This window comes from Lepisosteus platostomus, chromosome 1 (genome assembly GCF_059453375.1).
Source record: "Lepisosteus platostomus isolate fLepPlt1 chromosome 1, fLepPlt1.hap1, whole genome shotgun sequence".
NCBI lineage: Eukaryota > Metazoa > Chordata > Actinopteri > Semionotiformes > Lepisosteidae > Lepisosteus > Lepisosteus platostomus.
In genome coordinates, this window is record NC_142611.1 from 19,415,861 (window position 1) to 19,436,039 (window position 20,179).

At 37.4% G+C, this 20,179-nt stretch overlaps 2 protein-coding genes across 3 annotated transcripts in view; both read right to left on the minus strand.

Moving 5' to 3' along the window:
• corin (corin, serine peptidase) overlaps nucleotides 1-6,786 on the minus strand; it is a 67,526-nt gene extending 60,740 nt beyond the window's left edge. The window contains exons 1-2 of one of the 2 annotated variants that reach the window (XM_088626585.1): nucleotides 6,590-6,786; nucleotides 2,792-2,936 (exon numbers count right to left, since the gene is read on the minus strand). In XM_088626585.1, coding sequence (XP_088482711.1) covers nucleotides 2,792-2,936; nucleotides 6,590-6,751 — 307 coding nt within the window. In that variant the 5' untranslated portion in view covers nucleotides 6,752-6,786. Of the gene's footprint in view, nucleotides 1-2,791; nucleotides 2,937-3,413; nucleotides 3,544-6,589 lie in introns of those variants that run through there. The other variant, XM_088626593.1, reaches the window with a different exon arrangement.
• A 1,822-nt stretch (nucleotides 6,787-8,608) lies between these two features.
• nfxl1 (nuclear transcription factor, X-box binding-like 1) overlaps nucleotides 8,609-20,179 on the minus strand; it is a 57,459-nt gene continuing 45,888 nt past the window's right edge. The window contains exons 20-23 of the mRNA XM_088626606.1: nucleotides 18,142-18,246; nucleotides 17,143-17,229; nucleotides 15,106-15,159; nucleotides 8,609-9,752 (exon numbers count right to left, since the gene is read on the minus strand). Coding sequence (XP_088482732.1) covers nucleotides 9,579-9,752; nucleotides 15,106-15,159; nucleotides 17,143-17,229; nucleotides 18,142-18,246 — 420 coding nt within the window. The 3' untranslated portion in view covers nucleotides 8,609-9,578. The remainder of the gene's footprint in view (nucleotides 9,753-15,105; nucleotides 15,160-17,142; nucleotides 17,230-18,141; nucleotides 18,247-20,179) is intronic.

Sequence of the window (20,179 nt, forward strand, 5' to 3'; positions counted from 1 at the left end):
ACAGATATTTTGTAATTCCCCCACCATACACAAAACAAAAAGACTACAGGTGTCAAGTTCATTCATAGAAGGTCTATATAGATATCTGTAGTTCCTGAAAAATAATAATCCATCCATCGATCCATCGCCAGCAGCCATATCACCCTGCAACTCACTGAACTGAGCAACCCACTGAAGCTAAGCAGGTGTGAGCCTGGTCAGTACCTGGATGGGAGACCTCCTGGGAAAAACTAAGGTTGCTGCTGGAAGAGGTGTTAGTGGGGCCAGCAGGGGGCGCTAACCCTGCGGCTCATGTGGGTCCTAATGCCCCAGTGTAGTGACGGGGACACTATACTGTAAACAGGCGCTGTCCTTCGGATGAGACGTAAAACCGAGGTCCTGACTCTCTGTGGTCATTAAAAATCCCAGGGTGTTTCTCGAAAAGAGTAGGGGTGTACCCCGGCGTCCTGGCCAAATTTCCCAGCGGCCTTTATCAATCATGGCCTCCTAACAATCCCCCTCTATAAATTAGCTTAATTACTCTGCTCTCCTCCCCACTGATCGCTGATGTGTGGTGAGCGTTCTGGCGCACTATGGCTGCCGTCGCATCATCCAGGTGGATGCTGCACATTGGTGGTGGTGGAGGGGAGTCCCCATTGCCTGTAAAGCGCTTTGAGTGGAGTGTCCAGAAAAGCACTATATAAATGTAAGCAATTATTATTATTATTTTCTAATGGCAAATTCTATACAACTCAGGGTGGCGGGGTTGCTACAGCCTATCCCAGCATACAACAGATCTGGTAGAGCACCTAGAGGAATAAGAACCCATCCACACAAGGGGAAAACATACAAACTAATGCAGATAATAATAATAATAATAATAATAATAACATCACTTTACAATTTCTTGCATTAGGAGTTATCTTTTCGCATAACCCAGCTTGGTATATAGGGAGATAGGGAGCACCCCAGGTCTGTTTTTGATTGAAAATTGATTGCAAATTTTAAAAACAATTTTTTAAAAGATGGATGGCTGGATAAAAATTGACCACAAATGTATTTGTTCGCTCTGTACTACTACTCATGAGATATAAACTAAGTTGTTCTCTTAAAAGTATGCCTTTTGTCTTAATCTAATTTAGCTCCAAAAACCATTGAATAGTTCCATCTGTAGTGTCATAAACACTGCACCACCACAACAAATTATTTTAATACTAATGACTTTTCTTCTCAGTTCACCATCAAATTTCCAGAATTATTTTCTTTCACTGGGCAATAAGAACTTGTACTGTAAATAACAACCCCATGACGTCCTGGCTTGGGTTCTTTGTTTATATGCATGACCCAACTCAGAATGAAAGATTCTAAACAAGTGGAATAAAACACAGAATTATATAAAAGGAAAGTTTACAATTTTGTTAAGCAACGAATAATGCCAACAACAGTGAAACACAAAATGTATCTCAATTATATGTTTTACCAAAGCTCTAGTTTTTATTAAATTCACTTCAGACATTTGAACAATCAAAAACTTAATTCTTCTGTAACCATGGGAATAAAAATGCTTTTAAAAGCACCTGCATGTACTTAACTTAACAGATTTTGTTCTCATATTCTGAAATGTGAGACTGTAGAGGGCACAACAGAAAATGTTACCATACCTGAAGAGCCACAGCACCAAATCTGTACAGTTAGATTAGACATTTGCCTTTTGCCTCAAGCATGCTTTTGTTAAACTTTATGTTAAGTCCATAGACTGTGTTCTGTTCCTCAGTGAGCTCACAATCTGTTACTGCAAACAATGGGCAGTTAGTTTGAGCTGCCAGTCTCAACTGAGCTTGCTAACTACAGCATCTGTTTTAATGAACCCACTCAGCAACAGTAACAACAGCATTTTGGGAGTCTGAGTGGGATATTCCAAAATATCACTCTGCCAAGACAAGTTGGAAGTGTGTAGAAACTTTTTCATACCACTTCTGAGTACTCAAGTGTATTGGGGGAAAGACTATTTGGTATCAAAAATAAACAGTTTGAATGTCCAACTCATATAAGTGTTTGATACAGATTTATAGAGTCTTTAGCCTGGAGTGCAGTGCAATGGGAAAGCTTGTGGTTGTATTTATAAACAGTAGCAGCTGTTGTCACAGTAGGCTTCACTGTCTAGTTCCATAGGAAGAGTTACACTCCTTTTCTCCTCCAGCCTGGACTCCAGTCATGCAGAAGTCAGCATAATATTATCTTTTGACAGCAGGATATGAATTTCCCCTAATAAAACCACATCACTTACATGGGTTCAATATTCTTATTGACAAGGAAGTTTCTACAATGTCCACTGCAAAATTACCTCTTGCTACATAAAATCCCATCACTTGGTTTTCTAACTGGATTTAAAATTAGAATTGGCATTTGTGTATAATGTGACCTGAACCATTTATAACCTAAAACTGTAATTAAACTGTTTATCCTTTTTTAAGTTGTCTATTTTAATATTCAGAAGCAAGACATTTTTGTCCTCAAAGGACACATACTAACCAAATTACTGAACTGCAATGTCAAACAATCAATGGGTCATCTGAAGAAAGTGTGTTGGATGTTAAGAAGTGAAGGAAAACTGTATAGACGGGGCTAAGGAATGCTTAGAAACTTTATAGGAAACCAACCTGTATCGCTATGGTGAAATTCTGAAGCATTCTAGTTATCAAACAACTAAAAACCTAGGAGGCAGGGGCAGGGAAACAAACAAAACTGAATCATGCTTCATCAGAATTTCAAAGTTTTATAGAGCTGGGCAAAAACAGTTGCAAACACTTACCTTCAAAAGCCAAAAGGATGACCAGCAAGCAGATGAGAGCACAAATGCATGGCACCAAAATAAACAGCAGGAGCCGGAGGTACTTGGCAGATCCCATTTTCTGAGAGCAAGCATCCCCCATATTGTCTTCATCTGTCCCCAACACCTGTTTTGGACAGAAGTGTATTTAATGTAAAGTAGAGAGAGAGTTTTACTTCTTAAAACTACCCTCACGGTTCGGGAAATGTTTAGTTTAGCTTTCATTCTCAGTTCAAGAAAAGTACCATTGGGTACAGGTGAATGTATATGTGGTTGGGTGCAGGTAAATATCAGATCAAGGTTTGCGATAACAATAACAACAGGTAATAACCACCCTCCTCGCCTTGCTTTATATCATGTAAAAGAGTTAAAATATATCATATAAATAAATGATCACCGATTCTAAATGATTACCGCCTTTGTAAATCTTCGTCTTCAGAACTGGCAGTGATTTTCTCAGTCAGATGCTGTATCTTACCTGAAGCAATGTCACAGGCATATATCCCCTACCCTGTCTCTGACTCCGATTAGAGAAGCCCGTTACTTTCAAAGACGAACTGTAGCTTTCAAACAGTAAACGAAGATGGTTAGTTTTCAGACTTACATTAAAGCAGGGCTTGTTGCTGCAGCGGCAAAGGGCATGGTTTTAATTTCAGAGTAACCGATGCCCCTCTCCTTCTCTACGATAACGATTTTTAAGACAAGATCTTCAGAACCGTGTCGCCGCATTGTAAACCCGCTGGGTCCTAGTGCTCCATGCTCGACTGCATATCGGCTCAAATAAAAATAAGATGTTTGTATGTGTATAAAGTTTGCAAAAACGATGCGTGACAGGTGATATGAACTTGAAGACGTAGCGTTTTAAGGAGGAACTACATAACGTTTTTTCATACTAGAAAAACAAATTTTCTCATGAAATTATGAATGAAAATGTGCCATGTCATGGCTCCAGATACTGTGTGCGCAATATTAATATTTTAAGTTGTAATTTCTATGTCATTAAATAAACGTGAATGGACTTCATCTTCAATTCGGAAGTTCAAGGTTTTGGCTCAGCCGTTTTTCTCTAATAGGCAGTGAGCGAAAACCCTCCAGAAATTAAACGAAACAACAAAATACAATTTTGGTAACATTATACACAGTATAGCTACAGTATGTAAAACAAAAGCTGTGTGGGTGCTACTGTAACTATAGAGTTCTAGCTATACACGTTTAATGCGTAAAGAGGTGCTACACTCTTCGTTTTCACACTCTCAACTTTAAAGGCTTATGTGACGAGAAAAGCACCTGAACACCATATAAATTGTGACATACAGTATAGTATATATAGTACAACCTATCGGAACGCATCTATATCCGAAACAGGGGCGAACTTTCTACTACTGGACTTTTATATTTAAAAAATATATATTTACGTTTGTGGAAACCATTAAAACTTTAAACTAACATGACAAGCTCATGCAATATTCTGACATCTCTCTGAATGGTTTTGTCTTGTCGGTTGTCATCTTCTTAGCTAGTCTGGCTCAGCGCTAGGACCCAGCGCGTCCTTAACAATGTCTCCGCAAGACCCCCAGTGTGTCTGCCTGCCTATTTTTAACCAGGTATTTCGGATTTCAGACTTTCCATTCCAGTGCCAGTAAGTGGCAATGGAACTATAAAGAATGGGGGATCTGAAATCCCATCTCGGGAGAAAGATTATTTTTAGACTCTTGGAGGGCGACTGAAAGCTCGTGTCTTTGCCGGGTGTGAGAATTTGGCAAAGTGACGAAAAGGTAAAAGGCTTCACACTTTGTTGCCCAAAATAAGGGTGGGAGAGACAATCGGGAACACGTTCGCCAGATTTAGACTATGCGTAATATTTTGTGTGGGCTATGTTACACGAAACAGTTGTAAGAATTAACAGATAACGTCAGCATTACCCAAGGAATGCGTGGACATATTACCAGAACAACAGCGCTAACAGAATAAGAGACACTGGTGCATTCAAAATACATTAGCAATGAATAAATAGTAACATCTGTCTTAATTTAACTGATTTAATAAAGGATTAGGGTTATCATCATCATCGTTATCAGCATCATAACCGCAAACATTTACTTTATTGACTGTACCAAGTGTACACAGGATTTCATCCGAGACGTTAATACTAATTTAAGAGTTTGCATTCTGTGAACCATCCCAGTCGGATTCTTCAGCAGCCGACAGGCTTCTAACTAACCACCTGTCTCGAAGCGCCCCATGCGCCGGGGTTCACAAAGCAAAGCCGAATGATGCCAAAACGTTGGTCGAATAAGTAGATGCCGTTTTAAGCGACTGCTAATGTAAACGTATAATGATAAGCACCCAATCGATTATGAACGTCTGTATAGTCTGTTTATTCAGCTTGCGGCTGGGACATGTACTCCGAGTTCAACTACCCTGGCACACCTCACCGCTAAACTATCATACCAGTCTGCTGTTCTCTTTACAGAACTGAAGGATACTGTACCGTATGCCAAAAACCGAATAACGTTCTTCGAGTTACAGTGACAAAGGCTATTAGTAATTGATTACACCGATAGAACATAATATATTGTGGTGTTTTCGACGTTAAATGGGTCCAGGAAACTCACATTCTCGATTTCATTGTGAAAACGATTAAGAATACTTTACAAATTATCGTGGCTTTCATGATTGGGTGAATTATGAATTGCAATATTTTTCCTACACAATACGTGTACGATGGTGCCAAAAAGTTCCCATTATGCCTTGCAGATATGCAATTATCAATTCAACTGCAAACTGCATGTTTTCTACCAAAACTTTTGTCTTGCAAGGAATTGTCGCTGTGACATCTGGGTGAAAACGTGTAATGAGAATGGAAAGAGCGTTTACAGTAGGAGTGAGAGCACGTACTGTACTGTATGTACATCTTAGTTAAATTAAAGATAGTCTTCATTCTTCCAAGATGCAAAAAAAAATTGAAATTTGCAGCAGCAACAACGGCAATAAACTTTGATACTTTTTTAACTTCCTGCATCAGTTTATCTCCTAGTTTTTGATAATTTGATAAAATTATAGTATTTAAAACGTGTGAAATACTGTATGTATCCGCTGAAATACAACCAAAAATAATATTTCTAGGGTGACAAAGAAAATAAGTAACACTTAATATAACTGAGAGAAACTCCAGGTGACCAAAAAGCTATTGAACAAACACTTGTTGAGCGAACATTGTTTTGTTACTTGTGCGCTCACAAAAGTTTTACCAATTTAAATGCTGTAAATACCATAGTATTCCGAATACTTCAGAATTAAATAATTCTGGGCTAGAATATACACATCTTAACTTCGTTCGGGTGTATATAAAGTATATTCTAAATACAAAAATACAGAAAAGTGTTGATCATTCGTTATATATTAGCACATTAAATTAAAATGCGCACAGCCGAATAGGCAACTTCCGACAAGCATCTTTTTGCACTCTCTATCCTCGGGTACCGCACTCATTTCAATCATGTCCAGTTTATTCCTTTTCTAAAACATTTGCATTTTTTAGAGGGTACATTTTAGTACAAAGCAGATTAAAAATTGCGATTGATTCATTGGGCATCTAGAAAATGAACATCAGGTTAAAACTGTCAGGATTCCGACAAACATTATGCCATGTAAGTCTTTTTCACGCAAGTATCAGATAATTTGTCACAACCTGAGCCTTTTCAGATATTTTAACGTCTCTCATAAAACAATTATGAAATGCGATTATTGAATTGTGAAATGTGAATAGAACTCGCTTACCCCGTTATTGGAGCCGACGTGCTGGTATTGCTCTCCAGGGTTTAGTGAAGTAAACTGTTGCATTGACAGCATGACAAGGCGTCGCTCATCCACGCATTTCCCTCTCACTTTTCTTATCCCTCTCTCGTCATGAGATTCCTCCACCGGGAGAAGTAGCCTCATTTGTACTGACACTGAGCTGGCACATGGAGAGTACGGGGGGTATCTTCCTCTGCATTCTGCCCACAAACCCCACCCTCAAACCCCACATAAGACCAACTCCCCCAGGTTTTTTTCATTGTATTTAGAGCCAAAAACATGAAAAAGCTGTCAAAGCGATGACTTCCTGCTCCCCCGCTCATGCAACCGAACACGCACTGATACAGTACTGTAGGTGTATGCGCGCATCACGTACTTGAATATAATCAACTTAAATGCCTTAGATTTAAATTGTATCCGGAAACCTTTTTTAAATCCCATTCTCCAGATATGTATTCTGTATACCGTTTTGGAGTCTATGTGCTGTCACAAAGACTGGCATATGTAGAAAAGCCCCCCCAAAAACTTAGCAAACATGGTTGTTGACCATTACCTTGAAAGAAATCTTAAGAGGCAAAAAATATTTCTGTTGTGCCTATAAAATGTTTATTTCGGCGCTTAGAACAAGGAGGTAGAAGGCAAGACAGACAAATACAGTATTTTTTGAGCTATTATCATATAATCTAGTGTTTAATAAATACTGCTTAAGGTTAGTTAAAGAATATTCAATTACTATCTTAAGACCCAGAGAACTCGCAAACTGCCTGAGTAGATAAGTTTCCGTACTCTCAAGAAATACTGTAACTTATCAGAGACCTGTCAAGCTGGAGCTTCATGACAAAAATAAAGAATAGTTGGAACTTTTAAGTAGTTTTTGACCCACATAAATCAAATACTAATATGTCAATCATCAACATCTCAAGTAAATGCTTCGCCATCAACTATCTTCCCACTAATTTCCAATTCAGATTTCACTATATCATTCTAATAAAAAAAAAACACTTAAAAACCCTTCTTAAATGTGGTGTGAAAAACACAGGCAGCATAATTACTGTCTTTTGAGTGGAGGTTAGAGGGGGAAGGTGGGCACAAACCAATAACCTTAGTACAGTGCATTCGATAAGCCTTTATTTCCAAGTCATTTGTAAAAGATGTGGCCACCCTAGATCCCTCTTTTACCTAGGACGTTCAAGATTCCCTATAGATATCCATTTCTATACATCATAATCTTAAAAGCTGATATTAATGAATGTCAAAGTTGTGTCTTTTTGGACACTGATATAAAGCATTCATCTTGGTCAAATCTTTGAGGATAAAAACATGGAAAACATTCTGATTCCTTTCCAGCTCTTGAGCAACTGCAGTTCTAAAGATGCACAAAAAATCTACTAGATGTCAAAGACTGTGTGAAAGACTGTGAAGAGGAGCACAAAATGTATCAAAGCCATTTAGCTTGGGCATTGATTAATCTTTTACTGTAAATGTTCAGACACACAGCCATCTGGATCAACACATTTTAAAGAGATTCCCCAGAACTTAAAATATACAATGGATGGCTGTAATCCACAGAGTTCACCATCTTTTCCTATGAGCAAAGAGCACTGTGCACAGTTGACATGCCTCACATCTCTAAAATGTCAATAAAACAGGTTCCAAAGACAAAAGCGGACCTGTTTTCTGGAGGTTCTTAAGTTCTGTACGTGTTCAGGGAAACGATGAGACCATCTTATACAGTTTCTCAAAAAAAGTTTTGTTTTTGCTCTCCAACAGCTTAAAATGAGAAATCACACCCACAGTGGTACTCCATGCTGCACAACTATGCATCTCATCACGGCTATCATTACTCCACTTACTGTAGGTTTCCAATGGAAATATTACTCTAACCCTCAAAGAATAACTGCACATGCAAATGTTGGCCAAATTAACTATTCTGAATATGGTATTTTCAGCAGAACTTTACAGTATTATTGTAAAAAAAAAGACTACACCTCAAAACTTAACTTCTTATCAATGGAACTTTTTCATGAGTACTACAGTACAGTATGTAGTTATCTGACTGTTTTTACTTGTAAAAAGGTCCATAAATCATTTTTTATCAGGGTGCGTGCTATAATTGTGTACAGTATATCTCTATTTCTAGGATGATTGCAATTCAGTGTTCAAAATGCATACAGCACACTGTATCATGGATTCTTTGTATTATTGCTTAATTTACACAGATCCTTACCTAACATCAAAAAATGTGTAAATGCATCACCAAAGGCAACTAATGATAACAGGAGAAAATAAAATCAGCTTCCATACAATCCAAGTGCAAACCAGAAAAAAACATTCAGAAATCTAAACTGTACTAGCAAACAGAAAAGACACTTTCTTGCTTCTGTAGGAAGGAAAGACCAAAATACAAAGCAATTTTAAACTTTTTTACACACAACAGACACATTTAATCAATGTCTTGCTACATTAAACAGGGTAAATTATATAATGGGTCTTATCTTATTAGTTAGTAGCACCTTGAAACTATTGTTTATTTATAAAACTAAAAGAAAGATGTAAAATACATGCAAATAGGATTTCCATTTTTGTCACATCTCAACATATTGTCAATTATATGGTAACCATCTGGAAAGAAAACACTTTTTAATTTTCATGGAAAGCAACCAGAGATATAACTTATGACTCTACAATATTAAGTAAAACTTAAAGCAAAAAATGCAAAAACTAAAACACCAGCTTAAACCTTTTCTTAGGGTTTCACAAGAAAAACATTTCATAAGAGCCATTGACTGGAGATGTTCACCTGTGTAGCAGTTAATGAAAATGCATTATCACAATGGCACCCAGGTAAGGCATCAAAAGGGAAAGGCAGACTTAAAACAACAGTTCCTATTTTCAATTGCTTTTAAGTTTGACAATTAGGTGATGTATTTTCAGGTTTAAATATTACATAATTCCTTCAACAAGCAACATTTTAATTAGCCTGAATCAAATAAAAGGTTGCCACTGCCAGTAGAAATCCACAGACTGGCACCATGATGTACATTTGATATTTCTGCCAAGCAGTCTCCTTGATGTCCACTTCATTGTTCCTCTTGGTTTTCTTGCGTCGCCCTTTCAGCCTCTTCTCAAATGCCTCCAATTCAGCCTTTATCACAAAAAACACATGACAAAGATTAAATAGGTTGTCACCTCCAGGGTTCGTGCCTAGTCATAAAACACAGCTTGAACTTTCACTTCACTTTCCCTGCATGCCACACTGTTAAAATCATTTGATAAAAACAAGTTGTGAAATGTTTCAGGAAGGCACTCACAGGGGGGTCAAGAAAAATTAGAAACTCAATTTAAACACATGAGCTGATGCTGTCAGATGAAGGATATTCTTATGTAACCTTGAATTTCAATTCCAAATAAATTAATCTTTTTTTATGGACGTAAGGTTAGTGAAAGTACCATGCTTTAAAAAATACTGAAATGTAATAGCATTAGTTGTACTCCAGGGACACAGTATGTCAATCTGAGACTACAGAAAGAAAACAGCAGTAACTAGAAGACATCATACCCTATTTCTATAAAATCTGGAACTCTCACCATGTTTTCAGGAAAGTACAAGCTGGCAAATCAGCAGGAATTGCCACTTAAGGACTGCTGAATACGGTTTTAATGCACTCACAACAATTAAGATTGCAGTTAACCCTGTATGTGCCTGTGACAGCGAGTCTGTTTTCTTGAATGTCACAGGAAAGTTCCCCATTTTTAATCATCCCCATAATAATCTTGGACAGTTAAAGATTGTATAAAAATTAAAAATACAATAAAATGATCAAGTCTTTAACAAAACATGTCTTTTACAGTACAGTGATCAATCGGCAAGATGTTTAATACACGAGAGATTTCAACATAAAAGGGCTGATGATTGTGGTGGTAAAGCCTAAAACTATCACATACAGTACACCAACAGTCCAACTAGGAAGTCCTTGAGCATGAATGACTCAGTTTTTTACATAATATATACTGATATATACTGATGGAAAAAAGAAACACATTTTCTGGAATGAAAATTCTATAGTTATAGTTATAGCTTATGTACTTTCACAAAAAGTTGTCAATTTGTTTTAAGCCCGCTGACCAGCAATACAGCTTGTGCAGTTAGGCACTGCAACATGCCAATTACATGAAAGTTCGTTGGGTGTACTTTTACCCAACGAGGTCCAAGTGGAACAATACCTGATCAGGTCACCTTTAAAAAGGCCTTAATTCAAAGTTTAGGTCACTGCAAGAAAAAAAGCCCCACAGTTTTATGTGCATTCCATAATGTCTCAAATGTCACCAGAAGCAAGGGAGAGGGCCATTGGCATGCTGCAGGCAGGCATGTCTCTGCCAGCGTTGCCAGACACTATGCCTCTCCACTGTCCCGACTGCAGAGAAGGTTTCAGCATACCGGAAGTACAGATGACCATCCAAGATCCAGTCGCCATTGAGTGACCACACCAGACCAGGACCAACATATCAGAGATCGAGACCTGGATGGAGAACTGTCAGAGAGACCAGTCCCTCTGCTCACACCTCCTAGACGTCACACCCAACCGGCTTGGGCCGGACAGATGCTGCGATGGACTCGTCAGCAGTTGCATCAGGTCCTCTTCGCGGATGTGTCACTCTTCAGCCTGTTCCATGCAGACGGGAGGGCCAGAGTGTGGAGGAGGAGGTGTTGCGTTTCTTTTTTCCATCAGTATAGTATATATAGTTACATGGAATGCAACACAGTCTAAGAGTGTAACTGAACATCACAACTCTCAGACGGTTGGCAGCAACAATATTACTTCTAGACACTTTTGCAGGATAAAGAAACAAGCACTTATAGTAGATTTTGCCAAACTAAGGGCAAGGGTTTAGGATTAATAGACTTGATGGGGGTATGATTAAAAGGCATAAATTAAGGATTTCTCATGGCACTAGTTACAGCTTAACTAACTGGTAAGCATACATTTTTTCAGCTCCAGACAACGTACAGTGTCTCTTTCACTGGAGTAGCAGTGTAATAGTAATATCTTTGGTGTCAGGTGCATTAATTACATATAGCTGTTCTTCACCACTAAGCTAAGTTGGAGGTCAGGATTTAGTTGGACCTTGGAAAAACAAAATGGGATTTGACAGTCAAGTGTAGCCACATAGTGTATGTAGAACTTTTTTCCTTTGAGTGGTGGGTATAAAAAGGCTGAGATTTTAGTAAAATATGCCCAATTACAACAATGAGACAAGATAAGAGGTCAATTGCCACTCTATGAAGACCTGCTGAGTAAATCAGCGATTTGGCCATTATAATATTTTAGCTCTATCTCTGGAAATGAAGAGAAAACAATGCTGTAAATGAGCTTTACAATGAAGGCTGAAGGTTCTGCCCTGCATGCAGCAGATATTATTTGAGGTAAAACCTGGACTTAACATTTGCTCTAGTTCAATACGTCCATGTAAGAGTCACTTTACTTGTTCCACCTCTGCAAGTTGATGGAATTGTTGTTCCACAAATCTCTGACCAAGTTGCTGTTGTGTACTGAAATAACCCCAGAATTAAGTAGTAGTATTATTGCTGGAGAGATTCTTTAGGTCTCCAGGCCTCCCAATATTGACTCAATGGGGACTCATATTGGTAGAGAAATCTGGAGGGAACGCAGCTCATGTACACAACAGTCTACCACAAAGGCCAATCTGGCCGAATATTCCAGACAGCCTCAAACACGGGTCAGTTTCTCAGATAAATCTGTAGTACTGGGCTGTGTGAAAGTCCAAGACAATGTCCTGGCTGGGGCTACTTGCAAGCCTGTGTCCATAGGGCCGGTGGCCAGCATAACCAGGCGGCCAGAGGGCAAATGACTAGAACTAATTAAGGAAGAGCAGCCCGACTCACAAGAGCCACAAAAGCCTTTTAACTGCAGCTGCTACTCCTAGTGAGCAGGGCAGTAGTTCCATGGGGAGGTGACTACATTCTCTAGTCAGCAGCACTATGGAAAAGGAAGACAGCCAGAACCTACAATGGACCAGAACCTTTATGAATGGGTTGGGGCAGAGGCTCCGACACTCAAGCCAATACTAAGGATTATGGCCTAGAATTTAGATACTGGGCGTCATGCCAGAAGTGGCCACCAACAGGGCAAGTCATCCAGAGACAACAGCGTATTAGGTAGGGGCAATTAAATGGTAAGGGAGCAATGCATTCTCCCCTATTTTATTCTGTGACTGTGTGACATTATGGGTTCAAGGAGCCGTCGTTCTGCACTGTGCCTTGCAGGTGTGGGCATTAGGAACAAGCTGGCCATACTCAGCCCCAGCATGAGGGAGGGAGAAAGTGAGTGTCAAGGACTCCTGCTGGGCTGATTGAGTTTGGAGAGGATCAGAGACTCTCCTGTGAGCTGGAAGGTCAACCTTTGGTGTCACCCCCCGAAGGCAGGGGACTGAGATATAAATAGGGGCACACTTCCTGTGCACAGAGGAAGCACAGGGATAGTGTGTACATACCATTCAGCTACAAAATGTTTAGTCTCATCTGTTACATGATGTCTGCGATAAACCTGCTGAACCCAAGCAGTAATAATGTGGTTACAATAAAACCATTTTATTACACCTACTGTGTATTTAGTTTCAGTCCATTTACCCAGCAAATAGTGGTTGGAATGTTAATATTTTAAGTACCGGACAGCTTTGTGATCTTACTTTTGATGTGAATGTTCGTACCCGTGATTGTTTTTCAAATAATTGTTTTAACTGAATGTTCTTTCTCATACATGAATATCACTGCACTATTCCACTATATACAGTACTCCTACACAGACACGCTTGGGGGCATGTGTCACTCTGCAGTGGTTTTCAAAAACTATGCAGAGAAATTAGAGGTACTGTAAATAAATCACAGCCACAAACTGTAATCTGTACTGTAATGTGTAAATCGTTCAGAAATTATTTCAGTACATGTCACAAAGCATGTTACTTGCAAATATCAAACCTAAAGTCAACCTCAACATGATTTTTAATTATTCAAACTCGAAATGTACTGTATACAAATTCCACTGCAACCACAATAAGGTGCAAGTAAAAATAATATTGTGTTCAGATATGCAAAGAAGAAAATCAGCTTTCACAAATATGCAAATTGTATAAAAAAAACTCATGAGTGCACAAATAGAGATTTTCTGCATTAATACTGTACATAGCACGTTAATTTCCAGTTTCAACCCACTTAGTGCTTGTTCTATACTGGTATCTATGTCTTGTATAAAAAAAAACAGTTTAGAAATAAAGTGTAGTCTACAAGTTAAAAAAAATCCAGAATTTGTGTTTGACAGAAGGATCTTGCAAATTCATAAGAAGATGTAGATACAGTATGAGACAAAACGGTAGGCACAATAGATGTGGATTAATAAGTAAATGTGCATCAGTTTTTTCAAAGGTGATACTGTACACCACTTTAAATTATCTAGACTACCGGAATGGAATTTCAATGTAAGTTAGAAGTCACTGAAGTCAAGGAAATGTAAAAGTTAAATGAGAAAGCCAGCCCTTCCAGAGAAGTCTATGAAACAATATGAACATGGCAAGGAAAATATTTAATGTGGTGACTTTAATTATATATTAGGCATTATATTAAAATGGGATGATGGGAACATACTTGCTTATAAATAAATATAAACGTATGATTTAAAATGCTACTGTATGTGTAACACGTAGTGATACATTTTTCATTTATAATTATACAGATCTTAGTGTACTGAAGGGAATGGCTTGAATAAATTCAAATGCATCCCATTTACCTGAATATTTTCTTTTTTAAATAGTGAAAGACAAAAAAAACACATTTAGTTTTTAAAACATTTGTTTACAACTGGGATACAATCATCTATTGGTAATTTCGGTATAACTATCGATGATTTGGAGCTCAAAAATACACAAAATAGGGTCATTATTTTTTAAGTCAAAGCTGATGTTGATGCAGACATGCTTGTCTTTATTCTGCTTGAAGTGCAGCATGTTGTTTGCAAACCATTAATCAAACAACAGTGTTTTACTTCATTGTAGGAATACAGGTGCTTTACTAAAATGTATTCCATCAGGGTCATAGGGTAAATTTCAAGCTGTACACACAACATAACGCTAGCAGCAACTTTGGCAGTGTACAGGACTATAAATTACCCAAGACATGATGTGATTAAATGACCCATGGTCTTGGAGAATCTCTCTAAATTGTAGGTTAAATTGTGGATTAAAGCAATGCAACAAACTAGGAAATGCATACACTATGATTGTCTCTATTATAATAATATACAAATATGATCCAATTTGTCCTTTAAGACTACCAGAGGCAATTTTAATATGTTCTACATTTAAATAATGCAATTCTACTAATTTACATTTACACATTTTTTAACATTTGGTTCAAGTTGTAATTGAGGAGGTGGAATTCATAAACATTGGAATGATTTAACCCTTCTTGATAAGATATAACTCACTTGCTGTCGTCTCTTTTCCTCCTCAATTGCTGCTTTTTCTTCTGCTTCCTTCATCTGAGGAAAAACGGGACATTCTTTAGTTGGACACAGAGACAAACGCTGGATTTGTCACTATGGATTCACATATCATAGAAATTACAAAGGGTGAATGCAAATAACACACAATGGCCACACAGAATTACTATTAATAAGAAAGTTTGACCTGTCATCATATTCTTTACAGATGTGACATTTTTCTTAAAAATGAAGAAATGCAGAGATGAGTAATGCATTAGAATTATACACATCATATAAAATACTTGCATAAATCAAACTTAAAACCTTACTGTCCAACTCAAAACACCTTTTCCCCATTACTGTTTTAAAACACTTTTGTTCAAACTGTATATAAAAGGGAAAGGTGCAGTAAAACATCTAAATTCTTTCCACATACATACAGTATCATCACTTTTTATGATCTACAACAGTTATTTCACTTCAGTTTTGTGGTCATAAGTTCACACTCAAAAAACAACTAAGATCCCTTCAAGATGTTGTTGCTTCCATTAAATGTGCATTGCCTTTCTCCTTCTACTTCTCCTTCTACACAGTCTGAACTGCTTCCCTTTAGATTTCACATCCTTCACTGGATAATTTAGAGGGAAGAGTGAAGCTGGTTGTTGAATCATTCTGACAAAACGATGACTTAAGAAAAAATGATGCAGCTCATATTGCCACCAAGACAGGAATTCTAGAGGAAACACCTCAGATTTTCTTTAACAATATCTGCTTTTTGTTTTTTAAACACTGCAAAGCAAAGCCCTGAACAAGCTACACCTTTAGTCAAAAGAAGTTACTCAATACTGTGAACTTGAAAAGGGAAAGAATGTACTAGATTGTAAACATCCCCAATCGTTTTTTTGTCATTTTCTTAATAACATCACTCCGAATTACAGAATGTTATCCTGTAAAATAAGTGACACAAAATGGGGATAAACTGCTTTGTTTATATAAAATGATAATATAGGTATTTTTCAATTATGTGTTGGGGCACAGTGCATTTTCTGTGCTAACTTAAACACTTCAAATGAGGTTTATAACAGGACACAACATTCATATACATTTATCACACTCTTAAGTGTCATTTAACTCAGACCTACAAAGTGTCAGAAATGCAAGAGTTGACAGCTTATATCTAAGAACCTGCAGAAATTTGAAACATGATGCAGCACAGTCTGGCAATGAAAGGAAGCACTCAACAAGCGATAAATTATTACTGCCTTATCTTTGTCTGCCTCAGATCTCTTTTTTTGTATTTTAAAACCTACAATTTATCACGTTGCAGCTATAAATGTTTGGTCTTATTAATTTCACACTAATGCACACGATCTGCCACATTATTTGTTAAAACTGGAGGAGCTAGGACAATGTATACATTGTAAAAAGTAATGGTATCACCGAGTTATATTAGCAAAGAAAGAATGTGCTGCATTGTGTTCTGTATTCCCTGTCAAATAGGTGGTAAATAGGGGGTGTATACTCATTAACTTACAATACTTGCATAGCATAGTAATTAAAACCAGATAATGATTGGATATGGATATTTAATTTTTTATACTCTTGATTTTAACCTCCCGTTATTTAATTATTCACACCCCTAACCCATTACAGTAAAGATAGACACTTTTCATTAGGTAGTTATGGGAAAGAAGTATGCATATTATTTGTTACTTCTACTGAGGAAAGACAATTAGGCTTATTGCAGTGCTTGTAGGATGGGAACCAGATTCCAGCGGTATTAAATATTAATCCCTCAATAATTAGTTCCTGTGAAAATTGATATTAATACAACATACATTTACATTTATTAGTGTAAACAGGACTGCTCATTAAATCACATACTCAAATAGTGTTGAGCTAATTACTGTCCCTGTATTGTTTTCGCATTCTCTAGTCTTTTCAGCCCAGCTCTGCAGTACAATGTAATACAAGTTTGAGAGACACTCAAGGCAGAAAATGTAAGGACATCGGTAATGAACAAACACTCAGATTAAATACCTCAGACGCCTTCTTCTGCAAGTCCTTGCATGCCTCATCACATTCTACAACGACCAGCCCTTCATGAGCCTTGAAGCAAGGGTACTCCTGTGAAGATTGAATCAGGGTTTAGGTTAGGCTTTCAAAAAATAGGCATACAAAAGGGTGAAATCACCTTGTCATAAATCATCTCTTCAGAAATTAATTTCTGGGAAAGGTGACTTTCCAAATTAGTAGTGGTTAAGTGAGCATTTAGGTCTCCTGTGAACCTAGTACTTTTCCCATTTCTGGTGGATCATGATTCCATCTCAGAATGATGGAAAGAGAGCATGTACTTTCTTGCTTGGTTCTGGACATCTACTATCAACTTCTGCTTTTTCCACTTCTTTGTTAATGACCAAATAAGCAGTATTTTTTAAAAGAATAGTAAATGTATGGTATGCAAGCTAAGGCAGAACAATGACAAATTGCTGATACATGCTGAGCTGCAAAGAACCAAATATTTTGTAACAGACAAATTCAGGCTTAAATACTGCATCAGCCCTAGTGAATGGACGATATCATGTTAACCAATGACGTGATGTCAATGATGCCAAGCATAGCCAGCAAACTCCCAGTTCTCAAAAGGCTTTCACATTACTGTACATTAGCAATAAAGGTATAGGCACTTCATATTATTCTAATACATTAAAATACTAAAACTTTGAATAAAAGAAAAATGAATCATCTCTAGGTTGTTACTTGATGCCAGAACCTGTTATTTGGGTCATATGAACAACCTGTTTCAAGACGTGAAATTTCAGCAATGTAATCCTCCTCCAGACCACAGTCTGTGAGTTTAGATCTTACGATCGAGAACAACTACATTTATTATGAAAGATGTTAGACAAATATTTGATACAAACCGAACTCCAATGCCATATTCTGCACACAAACATGTGCATCATGGGATCACTATTATTTTAATCTATTTCTATCACATACCCTTCAAACCATGATAACAATTAACTAAAAACGTACCCTTTTGATTCTTTTGCATGGACATCTGAGCTTCACTTTTTGACTGCAGATCCCCACGCAGGATCCTGGATGGCAGGTCTCTTTGCAGCGATGCCCACATTGCAGCTAAACAAGCAGAAGAGGGGAATAATACATCTGGAGGAAGAAAACCATGTGCCCTTACTTTATAAAAATCTACTTCACCTGGCCCTTCAAATATCTTGGATTTAACCACCCGAAAAAACATGGAATTTCTTTAAGGTGAATAAAGGAGTGATTGAATAGCTATAAAATATAAATGAAAGAATCAATTTAACTAGGGAACTATGATAGCACCTTCACCAATATACTAGTCTGATAAATTATTTCTCAGTTTGCATTCATTGAAATTACCTTTTGACGTTTTCGCAGAATGGGCGTCTTTTTTTTTTTAAAAAGGCTCCATATGGGTCTTTGTGACATTGCTATTTGGTCAAAAACTGCTAGTTACAGACGCAAGCTAGATAAGTAAGCTGTACACCTGTAATAACAATACTAGCAGGGGATAAGACATCGCCCATTGTCCATACAAACAAGCTCCACTTTGAAAGATTTCCAGCAAGAAAAAGAGTGTGTTTGTCAAAGATGTTGGAATAAGTTAGTGACTACAGCCACTCTCTTTTTAAAATAAGGTTTTCTGGGACCTGCAACCCCGTGAAGGCAAAACTCATAATGAAAATCAGTACAGGTCAGAATAAAGAAAGAAGGCTGAATAACAAGTTTCATGGTTGTGAATCAGGTCCAGGGGAAGAGAAGAAGTAGTCACATATGGAGTATGAGAAATACCTAGTTTATCTTTTTTTGTACTCTCCTCAGCTGCTGCTTTCACACAGCTAAACAAGGGGCCCAAATGCGGTCCAAAGCAAAAAGCTATACTTGTTCAAACACTTATTGTAGGAAAAGTGGTCAAAAAGCTGTCAGGCCAGCTAGTATTGGCAAAGTACACTAATGCTTTGAAAACTTTAAGGTGTCATTGGTTAGAGAATTTCTGAAACATCAAAATTGTGCACGGGTAAGTGAAAACAAATATATTCATCATTCAGTTTGTGGTACTGCAATGTTGAAAACTATAAAAACGTAGCTTGGAATAATAATACGATTAAGTACAATAGCGACAAGTCAAATCAAATCAAAACACCTTAGTGTTCCATTTACTGTACATAAAAATGTGGTCTTAATTCCTCAACTGCCACAACTATTCAATCGACATATATAAAATCCTGATGACTGAACATGGCAAAACACCTAGATATGTCAGAACAGATAGTTAATCAGCACCTTAGAGCCATTTAAAGTTAATAATGATCAATTGGTCAAACAGATGAGGTCATAAATTAAAAACCCCACAGTCCAATGTGCTCTTGCTGTTTTTTTAAAGGTCACTTCTCAGTTTGCAGAGGACTCTTTTTAACAAGCTAAAGTATACGGTCCCTAATTGCTTCTCAATGCAACCACATCCACAGCGAGAAAGCTTTTCCACTAGTTTTACACCCTTAACCTGCTTCTTTTGATGAAAGTCTCTAGTGTAATCTAGCAGAAGGAAACATGCAATTAAGAAGAAAATGTAGCCATTTTAATTAAACCAACTGCAGGGAATCACCTGAACATCTTGTGCTTTTTCTGAGGCAAGCACAGAGTGCCAGAGATTGCTAGCCCTTACCATTTATGGTGTAACTTTAGGGAAACCCAGCAGCTTGTAATGCCTCAAACTCAAAGCAACGATAATACAAATAAAACTTTCAGAAAAATAATACAAAAGCATAGAATCTAATGTAATGCTGCCAAAATGTGCCAACTTCAGATTTAGTTTGCTCAAAAATCTCAGATATTTGTTAAACTGATTCAGATTTTTCTTATTTTGGTCATTTCGCCCAAAAGCAATTAAGTAAATAAATAAAAAGAATAATATACGAAAATGAAACAGCTTCTACCACATTGTTATAAGTCAACACCCCTGCCTCTGCGTTTGCCATAACTAGCTTACTGTTTCCTAGTATTAAAAATGTTCACAGGCATAAAA